General features: G+C 45.7%; 1 protein-coding gene across 9 annotated transcripts in view; it reads right to left on the minus strand.

The window, feature by feature from the left end:
• The window catches only part of ZNF536 (zinc finger protein 536), a 437,649-nt gene that overhangs the window by 154,572 nt on the left and 262,917 nt on the right, over positions 1-20,160 (minus strand). For 7 of the 9 annotated variants that reach the window (XM_081275613.1, XM_081275615.1, XM_081275611.1 and 4 more), the window contains 2 exons: positions 11,984-12,136; positions 6,193-6,280 (listed from right to left, as the gene is read on the minus strand). In XM_081275613.1, coding sequence (XP_081131739.1) covers positions 6,193-6,280; positions 11,984-12,136 — 241 coding nt within the window. The remainder of the gene's footprint in view (positions 1-6,192; positions 6,281-11,983; positions 12,137-20,160) is intronic. The other 2 variants (XM_081275616.1, XM_081275617.1) reach the window with 2 other exon arrangements.

Below are 20,160 nucleotides of genomic sequence, written 5' to 3' on the forward strand. Positions count from 1 at the left end.
TTTATCTAACATGTGAAAACGGCTGTAGATTTAAAAGCTATGATTATGAAAATTAAGCATAATAATTTCAACCACAGTGATCATTAAAAGTAGAAGTTTAAAAAGACAAAGTATGTAACAAATGGGTGGTTGCAATATTTTGTGTATACAATAGCTCTAAAATTTGTTTAAATTATACACATGGAAACCATTTTTAAACCTAAAAATTTTATGGCACTGTTACGCAAGACTGAAATGAATGATTTAAGTCTTGCTCTGCAGTAAATCATGGATATAATTAGCAAATGGCATACTGCACAAGTAATTTATCATTATTTGGAGGGCACCATTCCAGACGGGCTCAGATATCTGCAGACCTACTGCATTGTTTCTAAATAAAGAACTATAAATACCGATTCTATAAAATATTAATACCATTACAGTGCATTATGATTGCAGCATGTAAAGACATATAGTTAAGATAAAAAGCAGTCAATAAAACTTAAAAGAAAATGAGTAATAAAAAGGCACAAAATATATTTAGTTTCTGTATTTGAAATTAACATTATCTACTGGTCTTTGTAGTGCCTTAAATTTGTACTAATGGCAAACCTAATGCTCCGGTAGTAAAATGTGTAATTTACCTATAATAAGCACTTTCTAGAGAATAAAAATAGCTTTAAAGAGTGTTTTAAAACATATAAGATAATTTTCAGGAATTAAATATTTATTTAAATTCAACACCCAACTTCTATTGTTCTTTCCACAATAGAGAAGATGCTAGAACAGACAACTTAGATCTGCTGGCATTGTGGGATAGAGGAGCAGAAGGAGGTAAACAAATGTGGATTTTAGTATGTTCCAAGAATTTGTTAGCAATCCTGGGTCTTTTCTAGACTTTGCAACCAAAAAGCTCTTTGGAAAGAACGAAGACTTTGACAGTCCCTGTGTTAGCTTACTCACAATAGTAACCTGTCAATATCCACAATTATTTCTCCCAGGAAGCTTAACTACCTCCCACCCATTCTTCCTCTGTTCTATTGTAAAACAGACTGATCTAAAAAGCACCAGCAAATCGTTGGTGAATGATGTATTCTGAAGACATTTCTCTGTGTCTACCCTCAGCTGAAGACATGATTCCCAGTTTGCCAGGCATAGGATATTTGAGGGCCTGGATTTTGTAAATGTCTTGTTTACCACCAGTCCAGGTTCTGAGTAGGAGACACCACCACGTCATCTCTAGGTTGTGTGCCAGAACTGTGGAGATGCTGTGCATCGTATCAAAATGAGGGGGCCGACAGTCCCTTATTTGTGCCTACAAGCTGCTGATAGCTCCCCTGGACATGTCTTAAGAGATACCCTTTGGGTCTGGGGAGGGGACCCATCTGAGCATCTACTTCTATAATCATAAATGTAAAGGTCACAGTCATCTCTGGCTAAACCAATGACGTGGATCTAGGGACCTCTATTCTTTTTGAGGTGAAGGTACAAATGGTTTCAAGTACCAGTTTCCCACTTCTTGAAGTTGATCCCCATGTTAGACTCAGACATACTTCAGCCACTGCTATTTGGACAGTCTACTGCAGGTCAGGAAGTCACCACTGGGGTAAAGCACTTCTGGGCAGCTAATGTCCCAACTGATTCAGCTTACTTGAAAGTCCAGTGACCAGGTGCAGCGAAGGCAGGCCCCTGAAGCTTAGGGTGTGGGCACGGGGCTCCCGTGGGTTAGTGCAGACCCTGTGAGAGGGCCTAGTAAGTGAGAGCCAGCAGAGGTGAGGCCCACAGGTACTGGGGTGACTCAGGTTGCATTTCAGAAATGCACCTGGAAATGATTAAGTGCATCTGGCAGTGAGACTGTAGAGAAAGCATGGGCCTTCATTAGCAGGAGCTAACGAGGGAGAATGTAAACTTTGACCTCTAGACCTGAGGTGGGTGGGGGGCTGACTTTTGTGGTGGGGACCACAGGGATGCACAGAGGATGTCGTATGTATATTTCCCAGGGTCACACATTTGAAATGCACAGTGCAGTGGGGTTCTCATAGCACATAATTCATGCAAACAAGCAGTGGAGCTTGTTAGTACACAAGTTCTGAGTCCTAGTATGTAGCAATGCTGGCTTCTTAGGTCTGAAGTTGGGGGCAAAATCTGGTATTTAAAACAAGTGTCCCTCATGATTCAGATGCAGATACTGTAAAGACTACACTTTGCAAAAACAATCTAGAATTGTCTGGGAAGCTTTAAAAAGCACTGATATGTGATCCCATCTTCCAATTCTGAGTTAATTGGTCAAAGGTGCACATGGGGTTTGGGGATTTTTCCAAACTCAGGTGACCCTCTTTGGAGCTTGGATGAGGGACCATTGTATTGAGCCTCCCTGGGAAGCACACTTTGATAGGCGTTCTGTGGCCTGGCTTAGCAGGGAAAACAATCTAGACCCCAGGAGGTATCTGAAGAGTCCTTATTGGGGACTGGATACCCCATGCTACTCTGACCTCCATAGGACATAGCCTTGGCTCATTACAGGTTCTTATAATGTGAGATGTTAGAGCTTGTATTCTCTGAGGCCTCATCCCCACTCCAAACTCATGGGAAGAACTAAATCAAGTCTCCTGAATGGGCCAGAGATTTTGCATGTACATGTTTGCAACTACACACCCTTCAACACACAGACTCACATAGTTTGATTGAATAAACCAGTGGGTGAATAAGCACTGCCTACCTCTCAAGCACTGTTCATAGCACTGGAAACTGAGGGAAGAAGCATAGCAACTCACAGCTCTCAGAGAAGACCAATCATGTGGCTATTAAAGCAAGGGAAACACACACACACACACACACACACACACACACACACACACATCTCTTCACTCAACCTCCTGATCCTTAAAGTTCAAAGGATGAACTTGGCCTCCCCTGCCCCAGAGAAAGGCCATTGCTGAAATCAGAACCCTTCATCTGAGCATTGGGGGTCTCCTTGGGCTCAGGCCCTGGCGGATGAGGGCTGCTTCGTGAACGCTCATGGGTTTCTCTGGCTGCAGGTGACAAGTACGGGCTCTGAAAGCCCTCCATCCAGCCACCCTTTCTCTGAGCCTGTAGATGGAAGAGCCCCTCTGTCCGTGCAGTTCCATCTCCTGCCTAGCTCCTAAAGGCCTTGGCTTGGGTGACTGCTTTCTCTCAACCCAGTTCCCCAAATAAATGCTTCAGAGTGACATTCCATGGGATGAACCCTTTGGACTTGTGTTACAAAGAAAGAAAAAGCACCTCAATTTTAATTTCTTTCTGTAATCCCCAAAGGATGGGTATAACCATCCCCACGCTCTGCCCTGCAGCTTTCCTGGGCTTCCTCTCCAGCCAAGGGGCACAGGAAAATGCTTTTAAGATGAAAGCTAGCTCCTGCCAGCCAGCGTGTGGTTCTGGCCATGGCAAACACAAGGGATCAAAGTCGCCTAGGGTAGGCTTGCCCTCCAGAGAATCCTACACAGCCCAAGGGCTTAATGTGCCACTGAAAAAAATCCCAGCTGTTTCCCAAGCCTCTTTCCCCCAAGGACACATTTCAGAGTGCTCAGGAGGCAAACTTCTCACAACATTGGCCTAGATGGGGTGCAGTAACTACTGAGAGGAGGGACCTCTCAGCACACTCAGCAGACTCGGAGGTGTGGTCAAGGGCTGCTCCTCCATTTGGCCAGCACAGACAAATGCTGAGTCCACCTGTGCTGAGCTGCTTCACAGTCAAACCACCGCATCTGGACCCATTCTTCAACCCAAGCGCTCTGGGCTGACTGACAAATCCCAGGTTGCAGACATGACCAGACTTCTGCAAGGAATCAGGCATCGGGCCTGCCCGGTCCCCTCCCAGCTGACTGGACTCTGCCCGAGACTTGGACAGGCATTCCCTGTGCAGCCTTGTGGCACAGGCTACTCCGGGCCCTGCCAGCAGCTCTGTCTATTTGAATGATTGGCCACTTAGGCCATAAATGAGTCCAATCTCCTGGGGGGTCCCTCAGATTGCCTCAAGCTTTCCAGGGGGTCATGAGCCCTCTGTCAGTCACCTCCATGCAGTCTGGGATTTGCCATCTCTGCGCCTGCCTGTTGAAGGAGCCACACACTCATGTGCCTTCAGAGTCAGGTAGAGTACAGGGAACAGTGGGGAGGGGGCCGAAGGGTTCTCCTGGAGAGCAGTCACCACTGGCTTCTAACCAGCTGTGGGCACCTGGATCGCCAATTCTCTAGGAAATCCTCACTTTCAGATTTCTATATATGGCATCTCAATGTTTATATATTGGTGACTACTTTGAAACTTTTTAAACACTGAGAAGACCATAGTGTCGTATGTTGCAGTCTAGGTCTGGACCATGCAGCCAGTTTGAAATTTGTGCCTGGGACAAGGATGTGCAGGAGGGGCCCCTCACCCACTGGAAGTAGCCAATGAGGACACTGGTGGCTTTCTGTAGAGATTCACAGTGTTTTAAAGGAACATCATGGGGGTCCAAAGAATACATTTCCAGAAAAGAGAGTTTTGCTAGGAAGGACTTCATGAATTTTTGTTTTTAAAAAAATCAGCTCATCATTCCAGTGCACTAATGAAATGATTGGCACCACCTTGACTTGAGCTAGCCTCACATTGACCTGTGGTATAAGTATAAGATATTCAATTTTGGAATATCATTGGTAACTTCTTCCATCACTCCTAAATTTTTAGAAATATATAACCAGGTGGTTTAGTCGGTTCACTATGTCAATTTTTATAAAGTCCTATCTTTTATTATTCTGAAGATTCACTTTGCACTTGAAAGAGACCAAAGGAGTCCTCACTGTACCGGGGAGTTCTTTTGGAGCTACTCACAGCAAGTTCCCAACAGCTCCTCTCTGAAAATAACAGGTGGATTCACATCATTCTCTTTGGAAACCCCTTGACTAAGCTTTGAAGAAGTAATTCATGCTTCTGTTTTCTTTCTTTCTTTTTTTAACAAAATATCCAAACATATTTTCACTTTTAAGTTGGGGGACGGAGTATTTTCCCGTATTCGCATCCTCCATTTGATATTTATTTAGTCTTCCTACATGTCTTTACTTAGTTAATACCAGGAGAGATAAATATGGTGGCGCCTTTGCAGCCAAGCTTCAGTACATTAATATAAATTGTACACTAATTCCCCCAAAGCATATATATGTTGTAAACCTGAAGACTTTTCTCACAGCTGCTTATTGCTAAACAGTGCCTTGTCCAGAAGGGGACAATCTGTGTCTCTAATTGCTGTCACTGAAGCCGAGATTCATTATGTGACTTTCCCATTAAAATGTGAGCATTAATTTGTATAATGAAATATCACCCACTGCAGTGTTCATTAGCCATGCCCTACTGTATACGGCACATTGTTAGCTACCTAGAAACTGTAGTTAATTTCACTAATGGATATTTCCCTACTTAGTGTTTGGTAGGAAATTTATACTGTAACATTACCTCTTAAACTTTTAAGGAAATTTAAATTCAATCAATTATTTTCAACAAAAGTTTGGGATGTCATTAAGGCAGGAAGAGCAAGGATGAGGGACTGTGGAGGAACAAAATAGGCTTTCAGTTTGTCTTAGAAATAGAAAAACAGTGGAGCTTGGATTCAAAACAAAAAAGAAAAAAATCTTCTTTTTGGAGATTTAAAAAAAAAAAACCATTGCTCTTGTGGGTGGGTGTTCCCACACTGAGGACAGTACCACATCCTCTCTTTGGGGGGAAAGGAGATGGAAAGAGCTTCCGTTTTAGCAAACTCATTTTTGGAAATGTATTCAGTGTGCTTTCATATTTGATCAAGGTGTTATAACAGCCTGGTTACCGTATGGAGATGAAGAAATATGGAGGCATCAGAAGGCAGGTACGTATACCTCAGACAGAAGGCACCTAGATGAGGTTAGTGAAAATTTCCATTTCCACCCACATTTATGTGCCCGTCAGTGCTTGGAAAGCTTTTGGAGGGGAGAGGCAGCTTCTAGGATGGCACAAGAAACTGATCATCTCCATGCCACAGGGAGAAATTCCACCCCGCCATCCATCCCAGGGGTCAGGGTATCTGCACACACTACCCTGGCCGTTCCCCTGCCTCGCCACCTCCCTAAGCTCATTGTGCTAGTGGGGAAACTGAGGCACACGAGGTCAAGGAGTCCTGGCCTCGGGCCAGTCTGAGTTAGGGGTAAAGTAGAAGCCGGGGTGCACAGTACTTCCCTTTTAAGTCACCTGGAGGCTGCGTCAACACAACTTGTGAGTATAAGTCACTTCCTTCTCTCCTGCTGGTTATGGTGTGGACACACGCTGTTAAAGAAATGTTGCATTAATTCCCTAAAGCAAGCAGGAAATTCACCCAGAAAAGTTAACAACATCAATACGGTGCAGGGTTCACGAGAATGGCACTCTGGGTGACAACCAGATTGCAACCTGTAATACAGAACTGGATAACGCTGGGTAGGTAACTTCCTGTCTCTGAGGCTAGGTGTCCTCCCTTGCAATGGTGCAAGGGATGGAATTGAGGTCATTGTGAAGTTCTGTAAGGATCAGGGGCAAACTGATATGCAGAGCCCAGCTCAGCGCCTGCACCTAGGAGTGCAGGGAAAGAGGAGGCTGTGGCAGATGATTGCCCCCTGCTGCCCTGTCCTCATGGGCTGAATTGTTCTGCATTCAGCCAGCCAGTTTCCTCTTGCTATGTAGCTCTCCCCAACTCCCACTGTGGGTGCAGCCCTCCAGGGCTTCAGGGGAGAAATCTCTCACTTCTACCACTCTCTTTGGTCCCACATAGAAGGGAAATCCCATGCTCGGTGGCAGGAAAGCCAGCAAGGCCAGGAAGACATCTCCCTGTGTCCCACTCAGCCAGCACCCTGCTGCGACATCACCAAGGCAGCCCCTGGGGAATGGGTAGTGCCAGGCATGCCTTTCAGCCCCAGGCCAAGCCCCCGACCGTGGCTGATACCCCAGGAAAACCACCCTGTGCGGTTCCATTCTCATAAAGTGGTTCCCAAGTCAGGGCTAGACCAGTGTGTGCAGCACATCAAAACCAGATTAATAAGCCACCCGCATAATTTGAAAGGGGGGAAAAAAGTAATGAGATTTATTTTTAATTAGATGCTGAACTTTAGGGCCTCTGAGTCATCATGAGTGAGGATGATTATTACATTTCTCTATAATGGTCATTCCTGAGACCACAGCACTCTCCTGGGAAACCCTCACACCGGTGGGTCACCTGAGTGGATCCAGCCTAGAGTATCTCAGGGGGTTTGGGGGGAAAATACACGCTCGAGTCTTCCAGGAACACCTGCCTGCCTCCTGACCACCTCCAGAATATCCCTAAGCATTCACCTCCCCGAGTTGGGGCCGGAGAAGGGGACACTGGGTAGTGCATTTGTGGGCAGGCAATAATGAGATAATTGGCTAACCTTGAGAGAGAGCTTGGGACAACGCTGTCTCGAGCTGCATATTTTGACTAAATGTTTGCCTCTGCATGCTTATGATAGTTAATTGTGTGTGTCCACCTGAGTGGGACCCCGGGGTAGCTAAATATTTGGATAAAGGTGATGCTGAGGATGTGTGTGAGGGTGTTTCTGAATGAGATTAACACCTGAACCAGTGAGTGGCTTCCCGAAGGTGCGTGGGCCTCCTCCAATCTGTTGATGGAAGGGCTGGATGGAACAGAAGGCTGAGGAATAGGGAATGTGCCTGACTGTTTTTGAGCTGGGCATCAGTCTTCTGCATTTGACCCTGACTCAGTATGAAACTTACACCGCTGGCTCTCCTGGGCCCCCAGCCTGCCAACGGCACATCTTGAGACTTAGCCTCCACAATGGCATGAGCCAGTTTCTTATCAAAAATGTTATGTATAAACACACAGAGTCATGTGCCGCTTCACAACAAAGACACATTCTGACAGATGTGTCACTAGGCAGTTTCATCCTTGTGCAAAACATCACAGAGTGAACTTGCACAAGCCTAGATGGTACAGGTCAATCACTTGACCTAGCCTTTTTATGTAGTCAAGCTATAGTACATACAAGGTGTATGGGGTTGCTGCCATCATGATATCACATACTATTTTACAGTAAATTTTTTTGTAAGTAGGATTACATTCTAAAATAACAATAAAAATAAAGTATAGGAAATGCATAAACTAGTTACAGGGTAGCCTGTTACCATGATCAAAAATTATGTACTATACGTAATTGGATATGCTATACATTTATGCAACTGGGAGTGCAGTAGGTTTTTTACACCAGCATCCCCACAAACACATAGGATTTGTGCTAGGAAGAGATGATGTCAGGAGGTGATAGGAGTTTCGGGCTCCATGATAATGTGTACCTTCCATCTGTCATAACTGAGTGTCATTCTGTGACATGGCTGCCCAATCTCCTGGGGGTTCTGATTCTCTGGACAACCCTGACACAAACTCCTTTGTACCCTGCACTGACTGCCTTTGAATTCGAATCACAGCTCTTGGGCTCTAGAAGAGACATTGCCTGTGCCCAGTGATCTGGTCCTAATCAGCCCAGGGTAATGTTTACGAGAGAAGAGAGGGTTAGTTTCCCCTCAGCTGCCCAACTGAGGGGGAGCCTCTAGGATTAGTCAGGTGTTAGGGATTCCCGGGGTCCTGCAGGTGCCTCCCCTATGCCCTTCACAGATCTGGCTAAAGCCAGGGGACAGCAGAAACATCCTAGCTACATGCAGGCTGTCCCCACCCCGCAGGTGTTCACAGCAATCTGACTAGTGAATGTACTCAGCGCCTCTAATAAACAGGTGCTGGGAGAAGAAGAGCAGTAATTAAGTTAATGCAGTGGAGAAAAGAAAGGAAAATGGTTTTTATCAGTTGATGTCATGCGATCAAGACTTCTAATAAGGATGGAGTGTGACAGAAAAATACAGAGAATGGGACCTCTTATAGCCCAACCAATTAAAATGTATTTATTACAGGTTGGATTTTTTAAATGCCCTCCTCTGAGCCCACGATAGGAAAACTTTAGAAGATGACATTTCGGAGAATGTGTATTTTTCTTCCTAGACTTCTGTCTGCTGCCCATGTCACTTGGAAATTACGAAAACACAAGGAGCAGAGGGGGAAGGCAGTTGGGGGCATCTCAACCAATGGAGCCCCAGGAAATCATTTATTAACAAATAACTTGATTTTGATTTTTAATTACTTGTGTAATCTACACTTTTACATTGTCATAATGGATGTTTACTTCGGTGATTTATAACATGGAACACTTTCTGTTCTATTCAAATGCACAAGTGTAAGCATTTTCCAACTTCTTTGTTCTTAGATAAAAAGGAAATTGATCTTTATCTGGTTACCATTCTGCTTTTTAAACAAGGCAAATGCTATTTCCGAGGGGGTTGCCGTTGGTGGAGATGTGATGTTTCCATGGCTTCTTTCATTTTCTCCCTTATTCTAAGGAAGTTTCTGGAATACCTCTCAGCGTCTCCTAAGACGACTGGTCACAAACTTCAGAAGTTTGCGAGGCAGAGGTTTGGAAAAGGGATCTTCCTCCAGGTTTAAAATGGCAGAAAGCAATAGCCCAATATCCGTTCGCTTCCATCTGGGCTCACCAGACTTCTGGCCGCTTTGTTCCTAACATTCCCAGATGCACTCTGTGGAGTGTCTACTCTCCCCGGGCAGGTTGATGGGGATGGGGCCCACAGAGTCGGAGATGCTCCTCTTTGAGAGGCACTGAGGAGCCTTTTGCTTTGCTGATCTACTCTCCCTTGCAAGGCCAGCCTCACCCAAGGTGACCTATCACCCACCCGGCAAACCCAGCCCAGGGTGCTGAATTCATATGGGATAGAAGCATAAGATGCACCTGGCCTCGTTTCCACTGTCCTGCAGAAAGTGGGTACCCTGCAGACATCATCCCTGTGCTGTGGTCTGTGGGTCTCAGAGCTACACAATTGAAGGAGCCCCCAGCTCCAACCTGAGTAGGAAAAGAAATAGACATTGGCATGAAAAACAAGGTGTCCCAGATGGCCCGCCTTGAGCCTGGCTCCTTTCACTAACTCCCTTACTGGTTCATTCATTCAGCAAATACTTCCTGAGTGACTTCCATGAGCCTGGTTCTATCGTAGGTATTGAAGACATGGATGGACAAACAGACAAAAGCCTTTGCTCCCACGGAGCTCATACTCTAGTGCATGAACAGACAATAAAATGTGCGAATGCATTGTTGGTCTGTCAGAAGAGACCTCTCCCTGAACTGTGGGGGGTGGGAGGTCTTCCATTCCATCCCCCCCCCCCCGCCCCCGGGATCCAGCACTTCAGTCTGACTGTCATTGTGGTTTCTGATGGGTTCACGTGCTCCCTGCAAGATGAACCACATTCCCTCCTGCACTTGACCCAATGTCACCTTGCAGGGAGGGTGGGAGGAGGGCCACTCACTCACTCCAGGCTGGGTTCTGTCAATCAACCTTTCAAATAGACTCACTGGGCCCCTACTAGGTGTGAGGAGCTCTTGTAGGCCCCGGAGTTTACAGAAAGGATATCAATTAAAAAGGTGGACAAGACTGCCACCCTCATAAATCGTAGGTTTTGCTGGATGGGAGACCAACAGCGCATTAGGAAACGAAAATTAAACCGAGCAAGATCAGATCAGAATGTATTCATTTATGAAGAAAAATATAAGGCAGGGTGTGTGAGGGATATTTTAGACAGGGAAGTCAGGGATGGTGTCTTTGAATGGATCACAGAGAAGCAAAGCCCCCAGAGACCACACGGAGGAACAATGTTCCATGTAGAAACTGGTGGTACAAAGGATCTATAGCAGGGACAAGCATTCTGCACTAGAGGAACAGGAAGAGGGTATCTCAGAAAGAGGATGAGGATGGAAAACGGTCCAGGATGGGGGCAGATCACAGGGGACTTCTGGGAGAGAAGAGGGACCTAGTACATACTTTTAAGACATCCTTCTGGGGGCCTGGGATGATGCTATGAGAGGCATGCTCCAGGACAGGCAGGGGCAGGGACGAGGCTATCAATGAGAAGGCCGTCTGTGGCACAATGTCACCTGTCCCCAGAGCTCCTCTTGGTGGCAGGGAGATTTGTGGGCACCAGGTGGGGTTCCATGGGAGGGGGCTCTTCGTCTTTAACCACACGATGCAGACAAGGCCCGAATGTATTTGATATCCCTGCTCAACCCTGAGCATTATTGATTCCTTGGGAAATAGACCACAATTATTTTTGAAAATAGATGGCATATTTGTCTATCCTCTGAAGCAGCTCATACTCCAATAGATAAAGTGTCAGGAGAAAAATCAAAGAAAATGGAGGTGTCCATATCTCAGATAGATTTTTTTTTTTTTAAATATTGGCCACGTACAAACAACTAGCAGAAAAGCTAAAAAGGATAACAGCTGAGGGTCCAGGAAGAAAGCAGAAGAAAAGTCCTCACGGCAGGGGGCCAGTAGGATGCCGAAACAAGAGAAGTCGCCAGAGCAGTCCGGTAACCATTTCCCTCTGCTTGGTTAAGAGCGTCTTGATGTTTTCTTTAAGGAGACAGAGCAGGGAGCCCCCCAACCTCCACTTCATGTAGCCTGAGAAGACTGACACTCTCTCTCTGTCTACCCCAACTATGGCCTTATAACCAGATTGGGCCAAAGGAGCTCCTTAATCCTTTTTGAACTTAAGAGAGGCAAGCTGGGTGGGTCCCACCACTTCCACCCCAAAGACTCCTGGTTCGAATATGGGTGTCAGGAGGCTCTACTTCAAAGAAGAACACCATCAGCTCAGACAAAACATCAATAGCCCAGACTGGGAACGCATGAGGGGGTGTCATTTGGTGAGATGATCGTTAAGCACCAAATCAGGAAATTCAGGTCATCACTGACCCACCCAGTGCCACGCAGACAGGCCAGTTGAGGACGTTCCAGTGTTAGTGACTGACACAGTTGTGGACCTGGGCCAGAAACACGGCCAGGCGAGGATGGGGGGTGGTTACACCTCCTCCTCGGCACTGTGCCCCCAGCTGCGCCCAGATCTCTCACCTGTGTGTATCCTCAGGTGGACCTTAAGGTGGTGGGATGTCCGGAAAGTTTTCCCGCAGTACGGACAGTCCTTCATGGCCGAGCCCAGGCTCCTGTCGCGAAGCAGCGCCGGTTGCTGGACGCCGGTGGATCTCCCAGCCTCCTCGCCAATGTCTGCAGTGGAGGAGAAGGATTCTCACATCACTTCAGCACATGTCAGAAGTTGTTCACACCAAAACTGCTAACACCACACAAAGTTAAACATGTCAATACTACACCTGTCTATTTCATTCTTTAAATCTGACAGAATGCTGACAATTCATGTATTTTCTTGTTATTCTCTTAAATTATTTCATCTTTCCTATCATCATTTTAAGCAGCATATGGTACCTTTATATCGAACTGAATTAAACAAGAGAAGAAACAGCTGTGTCAGCAGCTGGTTTGATTTCTTCTTTTGCTTAGTTCCTATTAAATATTTTTTTTCCAAAAGTTTAAAAATGTGGGTGTTTGTGGAATCTGATTAATTTATAATATGGGCTAGCTGGAGAGTTCACTATAGGATCGAAATCAGATTTGCATTATAGCTGGCAACCAAGAAAGAAAGAAAGAAAAAAAGAAAGAGAGAAAGAAAGGGTCTCAGCTGATTCCCTAAGACATGCAGACATACAGCTATTTTGGGACAGGAAAGAAAATTATCCAAAACCGATCATTTCTTCCTTGTAGAGTCTTGTATCCATTGCTGGCTGGTGTAATCGCATGAAAGGGAGAAGAAAAAGTATGGAAATGCGGTTCCACAATTAGCCCATGATAAACATATAGTGGCATATTCGAAGTCATGTGCAGAAACTCAGCTGCAAAACTCCCATAAACTTAGAGCCCTGCATTTAAATCTCCATGCAGTGACTTGAGAAGTTCCTCTGTAAAGTATCAATACAAATTTTCCTTCCTGCTGTTATTTGTTATGTAACCCAAACCATTAGAAAATGGAATAAAATTTACATACGGCTGCCTTCTGCACAGAAATGATGGGACATAATAGTAAATAAAACTGTGAAAATATCTGGTGGTTGGAGGATATGTTGCTACAATACGCAAGGCCTCACATCACACTGCCGCTCAGGCGACATCCGGGGAGCAGGACGGGAGTTTGGAATCTGCTCCCTGAGGAGGGGGGGCAAGGGAGCCCTCTCTGGACTCCTTCCTGATTCATGGGCCTCCCCACAGAGCTGGAAGCTGAAGGCCTGGCCCAGAATCCAAGCTCCGGGGGCTCGCAGGGTCCTTGCCGCAGATTCTGGTCCACCCTCTAGGCCTTGTGGTAAATCCCACTATGGGAACAAGGGGACCTTCTGAGATAATGAGCAGATCTGTGAGTTCTGCAGAGATGAGAATAAATAAAATTTGTACCTTCCAAGCAATGGAAAATGCAAATTGCTTCTATTCAGCAACATCCATTCCTGGTGTTCTCTGCTAACGGCCGGAAGGGACAGACTTATAGACCATGAACAAGATGAAGGCAAACATGCTTTATTCTTATTTGAATGTTTGCTCCAAACAACTGTAGAAGAGCTTTGGCTTGGAGCACCCTTTGAATTTGGACCTTTGTGTGACCAGATAATCACCCTGGAAAAGTTCATTAAAACCCCACTTTTAATCCTAATTTTCCCAACTCTTCTAGCCATTTGGAAGAGGCATTTTTTTCCCACCATTTTGTACAAATGCAAAATGCATTTGGTGGACGAGGCTCATCCTTGTCTAAAACTCAAAGTCAGTCACCACAACTCAAAGTCAGTCACCACCCTACCAAGCGCTATGTTAGTGGTTGTCTAAATGAAAGCAAGCCGAGTCTCCAGGGGTTGCTCTAGAGGTGGTTTATCCTCAGCCCAGAAGAGCAATAGACAGTTGTCAATCCCAAGTCAACCAACCAAGGTTTAAACTGGGGAAATATCAGCTCCTCCTACCCATCTCCTCCTAGCCCAACGCACAGCTTGCTGCCTTTATCTCCTGGCAGTACCCAGTTTTCCTTGTGCTGGGACCATGAGGTCAGCTTAAACAACCATGATCCTCATTAAAATTCTGCCCAAGTGCCACTCAAAACATAGTTCAGGTGCCCAATCTAAGTTCAGAGGCCACCCAGCTGTCGGTTTGAATTATTAACAGGACTTAAGTGTCCTGGATGTTGGCTTTAGGTAGAGGCAGGCAGGTGCAGACTTTTGAAGGTAAGTTCCTATAGGTCCTCCTGTCCTGTGACCAGCCCCTCTGCCCAGAAGCTTCTTCTCCTGTTCCCCACCCCACCCCTGCCCTATGAACAGCAGCAAGGTGGCAGCTATTGAATAAAAGCTGAAGGAGAGCCGACAGAGGGAATATTTCCCCTGGAGAGTTTGGTTAGTGCTTGTCCAGAGCACATTCTAGATAAATATCGAGACAAGACTGACGCGCTCCTCTGGAAGACTTTACAGAAGTTGGGGATGAGCTGCGCCTCGGTATATGTCACTCTACGTGATGGCCTGTATCTGTTTCCCTTTTATCTTTCTATCTTGGGTATGTGTGGCCCAATAAAAAGAATAAATTTGTAAGATAAACAGCTTTCTTTGCAGATTTAAGAGTCTAATTTTCACTTTACACAGGAATGGCTTTTTTCTGGGAGGGCCAGGAGGCCTATAGAGTTTACTCTTAGACTAATCCTCCTAGAAAAACAAACTCTGCGCAGTGATGAAGGGGAAGGTGGGTGGTCCCAGGAAGTGTCCAGAGAGGCTGGAAGCCAAGTACAGTGAAGGCCGGGGAAGTTCTGGCCCGACTGCACATTCACAGGCCCCGTGTATAAGTCCAATCTGGTGCCTGGATGGGTGTGTGCTGGCCCAGCCCTGCCCAGAACCCAAAGAGCCCCATTCAGAAGGAAAGAGGCCCTGCTCCCAATGCTGTCTCTACCTGAGTGTAAAAGTCTGTCCCTTTGCAAACTGCAAGACCAACTTCCACGGCTTGGCCTGCCATACCACTCAGTCACTGGCCCTGGGTGCCACTCCAAGGAGCAGGTGGTAGAAAGGAAGAGGTATGAGAAAAAGTGCCTCTGTGATCCTTGGTCAGACCACTTGTGCGTTGGTCTGAGTTTTGTTTGTTTGTTTTTTTTTTTTAATTTCCTTTTATCCAACTTGCAGTTTTTCTTTTCTCTTTTATCAGACACTTTCTCTAAGTGTGTTGGGTAGACTACAGAGGACAGCTTTGAACTTACCATCTAATCCTACCTGCTCTTCTGAGAAAGGAGGAGCCGCTCTACCGAGCAGTGGGGTGTTTGGCTACAGGGGGCCTTTGCTTAACACACCCTCCTCTTGGCTGTACTCTGGGGTTTGCATGGTGGAGAAATGGCTGGGAAATAGCTCCTGAGGATGCCGTTTCCTTTCTTGACCCCACTGAATGCTTGGTATGGGTGCCACCCGTGACATTCCAGAGACACCCAGACTGCATTTGCCCTCTTCCCACAGTATCAGCCTAGGACCAGTGGAATGAAAAAGGTAAGCAACAACTCTGCCAGCTTTTCTCTGCGCCTACCAGCAGAGACTTATTTATTTCCTATAAGAGAGGAGACAGATCCAAACCAGTTCAAGTTTTGTTTCACAAATATGTTATTTGGGAGTGAGGGGCCATCAGACAACAGACCTTACTAATTTCATCTTCTCCAGGTCAGAAACCATGCCTTCTGTATTTCCATTTTCTTGTTGTAATGAATCCTCCAAGTGAACTGCGAGTTTTCCTAGGTCAAGTTGACATTAAAGAGCATACCTTCCCTGTGTCTTCCGGGGGGTGGGGGGGACCCACAGCTGTGGGCTGAAGAAAGAGATGGGGGGAGGTGGAGGGAGATGGCCACGGACCTTCTTAGAACCATCATCATCCAGTAGACCATAAACTGACAGTACTGGAAAGACACAGAGATGCTTGGAAAAACAAATAACATTTCAAAGTGGAAGTCTAGACACAAAAGTTAGAGTCCAGATACTGGAGTAATTGTTCAACGCCATCCCTGAGACTGGCTATCTTGCTGTACGCAAACATGATTCGAATTTTACGGCTGCCTCATTATACACTCAACCTTATTAATATATGATATGTTTAGAATTTGAAAACTTGGTTTATAAAATGCCTTTGTACCTTAAGGGCAGATTTCCCTGCAGATTATCTTTAAACATACTTCCTTGGTTTATTTAAAATAGGCTTGTTTGCTGAGAAGGCTGTCCCAGGAGTTGGGTGGTAGAGTCCTTTCCTCCTGGATAGAGAAGCCTGCCTGTCCTTGGGCACGTTTCTTCACCCTTCCCCTGGCCTTTAGTTCCTTTCTCACCCAGGGGCCTACAGCTCTGGCTTCCTGTAATCCTGTGATGCTGGAAGAACCCAAGCCCACCCCAGGCTGTCTCTGCCCACTGCCACATAGTAACCTCACTCCAGAACTAAATAAGAAACTGCAGATGAGTCTTCCAGAGATGGAAAGAAATGACCATCAAAGGGACAATAAATACTCCTGGAATATTCCATGGACCCCTCCATTTCTCAACTTCCTCTGTGCTAAGTGGAGACCAGGTGACTCATTCCACCGACGGATGAAAACAATGCAGAGGATTTAGCAAGCCCGCACCTCTGCCCCTTCCTCCCCAGATGCACAAGGATTGAGAGAGGGGAATCACCAGATGGGTGGGAGCCGACCCAAATCAGACGTTGCATGAATGAGAAATAAATCTTGGCAAAGTTAAACCACGGAGATTTAGAGGGCTGCTGTTGGGGGAGGTGGTCAGGAGCTGACTAAGAGGAGTAGACCTACTGATGAGGGGTTCTGGGTTCTACCTAATCTCCCAGCTGGTCCTATTTCACAGAATGAGAGACAGAGCCGAGACCCAAAGAAGCAACGTGAGACAAAAGAAAGACAGGTATTTTAAGTTGTGCCTGTTTTCTCAGTTCTTACTTCATCCTGCTGCTAGACAGCCTGATCCTTCACACTCCCAAGAGGATATTTTGGAAATATTTCTGCTAAAACCAAAATGACAGTGGTGATGATGGTATGGATGGCGGTGATGGTGGTGCTGAAATCCACGCAATGGATGGAGACTCGCTCCAGCAACCTCACGAGGGAATGGCGCTCTCTGTACACGTGGGCGTTTATTCCTTCATTGCATAAAATGCCACGGTATTTTAATTTCTGTGGAACTTCCAGTTCTACAGTAAATACGTTTCCCCTGATGACTTGTCAGTTAATTCTGAAAGTCTACCTTGTGTAAAGAGATCTCAAAAGCACGGCTCTCACTTCATTAATGGAGGGGGAAAAATCTATTTGTGGAGATTAAGAGGGGAGGGGCTGTTTAGCAAGACCCCCAAACTTCACCTCTCTCTTAATGTCTTTGCCCACATGTACCAGCATGCTAAGATCTTTTCAGGGGTGTTAAATAACTAACACCCTGGAGAAAGTCCTAAGGAATGACGTATAGTTTCTCTTAAAAGCTTAACACTTTCCCTGAATTTGAAAACTTTAAAATTAGTAAAACAATGATCAAGGTGGTAAAGATTCAAGGTCAAGGTAAAAAAAAAAGGGGGCCTCCTTTGGTTTTAAAAAATGATTTTAAAATTAATGGCATGCATAAAATTGTAACATCACTGTAAACAACCCTACTTGTTCTTGGAAGACATAACTCGTGGCTTGGGTCAGTATTAACTTCTTGTCTCTACTGTTTCATCAGAGTTCTGAGTTTTATGATGGCCATATATAGTCCTGTTAACCAGCTAAGTATTCATATGGATTGGCGAAATTATTTGTTTAAACAGAGAGTTATTTCAAAAAAAAGGATGCCCACTTATAAGAAGGCAATAGCCTACTTCTTTGGGTGTTACTTGGAACAGGAGACTGGCCTGGCCCCAGAGCACGTGAGGTGGAGAGGTGTAATGTTCTGTTTTACCATTTCCCACCTTCACCCCAAACTCAAAGCTGAGAAGAACTCCAATCCTATCTTGGTTTTGGCAAGACAGGATTTCTATTGGGGAAATAGGTCATTAAGAGGCTAAAACTTTCTTTTTTTAAGAAGACAGAAAATATAAGATACTTGGATTTCAAATAGCTTCTCTAGAGCAACATTTTGATGAGTGAAGTGAAAATGAATCAGAAACACATGGATTAAATTTCCCTTAAAATACACAAGGGCTTTAAAATCAAGCATTGTGGGCCAAGTGTGTTTCTGGTTTGACCAAGCCCAGAGCCCTTTCTTAATCGCCTGGGGAGTCTATGAAACTCTCCTGCTGGTGATCGGGCCACCCATGGGGGTCTCTTTCCTTCTGTATTATGTGATGCTACTGTTGACAGTATCCCCTATAATCCTCAGGCTGCCGGTTCTTGTGGCCCTGAGGGTCAGCTATGAGCTGATTAGGGGCAGCCTAGGGACTGTGAGCCAGTGCTGTAGCAGGTAGGGTGTGGGATTCATGGAATCCACTGTGACATCAGGTGTGATGTGCTCTCTGGGCTTTGCACAACTCTCTTCCTTCTGTCCTGGTCAGGGACAGTGGGCTGTAGCCCAGTCCAGACACCACTAAGGGTGAGTCAGGACAATTAATATCACCCACAAAACTGGCCTTGGTGAGCAGAAGCAGAGAGAACAACAAATCTGCAAAACAGCCCAGGGAAATGCTGTCCCCTGGATCAGCCTCTAGTTCTTTCAAGGGACAGATGGACTCCTGGATTCATTGCTTTTTAAAATCATCTCCAACTCATTGACATCCCCAAGCCCCTCTCCAAGGGGCCCCCATGATTGCTTTGACCTCATTCCTGCTCCCCTGCCTGTGCTCCGGCCTCCATCTTTCCGATCTCCACAAGCTCCCCAAGGCTGGTTCCCTGTTTAGGACCTTGCCCCTGCTGCCCCCCCTCTTGAACTCTCTGCCCCAGAACTCACAAGGAGACTTCTCATTCAGACTGTCATCCAAAACACACCAGCTCAGGAGGCCACTTCTGACCACCCTATTGGACAGAAGGAACCTCCCAGTCCCTGGCTCTCAGGACGGCTCTCTCCCTGGTAGGCTCCTTGACAGCACATATGGCCCTTGCAGACTGCAGTGACCTGGATATTGTGCTTACTGCCTGTCTTCTCCCTGGAACCACGAGCTCCAAGACAACAGGGTTCAGTTATTATTGTCTAATATTATATCACTAGCACATGGCAAGTACTCAGCTCATAGAAGGTGCTCAATAAATACTCTCTTGAATACACTGAAGAATCACAGGAGGCAAGAGAAATGGAATTTAGATGCTCAGATCAGCTCCAGTCAGAGGAAAGGTACTTTGATTAGCCTGGGAGGAAATGGTCCTAGGACACAGTCAACGTATCTGAAGTGCTTCAGAGTGCTCAGTGCAAGAATTTGGGGTTGGAGTTTGAGGCAACGGGGTAGGGAAGGCAGGGGATGTCTAGGGAGGCTTCTTGGAGGAGGTGTCCCAGTTCTCTCTCTCTCTCTCTCTCTCTCTCTCTCTCTCTCTCTCTCTCTTTAGGTGGAAGAAAATACAAATGCGCAACTATAAACATCAAGGCCATGAGTAAGCTCTTCAGAACGTGAAGGTCCACGGTGGAATAAGTCAGCTTCTGCCACTACATATGCTCAATTCCTGCCTAAAGGGCACCAGAAGAGACAGCCCACAAAAGCACAAAGAGACATTAGTCCATAGAAGGGCACACCAGAGCACATATTTGTGAGGTAATCTATGACCCAGGTGCTATCATAATTATTCTAAAATATTTGTTATATCTTCCTCTTTTTTTCATAATTTAAGTACTCCTTTCTCTCTGAAAAAAAAAATAGAGAAAACTATAGAAGGCTCTACTTTCAGTAAAGCATAAATTCCCAAAAGATTTCTACATAATTTATTTTCTTTAAAAAAAACTATAGCTTTTAAGATCCTCTTAAGATAATTTACAGCCCCCTCCTAGATGGGTGGGAGTGGGGGTGGGGAGATGATCGGGGGAGATCTAACTGCAGGAATTCTTTCCTAAATGACACCGAGAACTGGCTGGACCAATCTTTTTTAAAATGCATTTGGTCAGTCGCCATAACTTGTGGAGCTGAGTTTTCTCCTGGGAATCGCGCACATGGAAAGGAGAGAGGATGATTTGGAGATAACGTCTCCCCTGGAGACATGTTTTGCCATATTCTTTTTTAAACAAAGAAGACATCTTAAGCACCTTGCA

Source organism: Spermophilus citellus, assembly GCF_964194105.1.
Source record: "Spermophilus citellus genome assembly, chromosome: 18".
In the NCBI taxonomy this organism is placed as follows: Eukaryota; Metazoa; Chordata; class Mammalia; order Rodentia; family Sciuridae; genus Spermophilus; species Spermophilus citellus.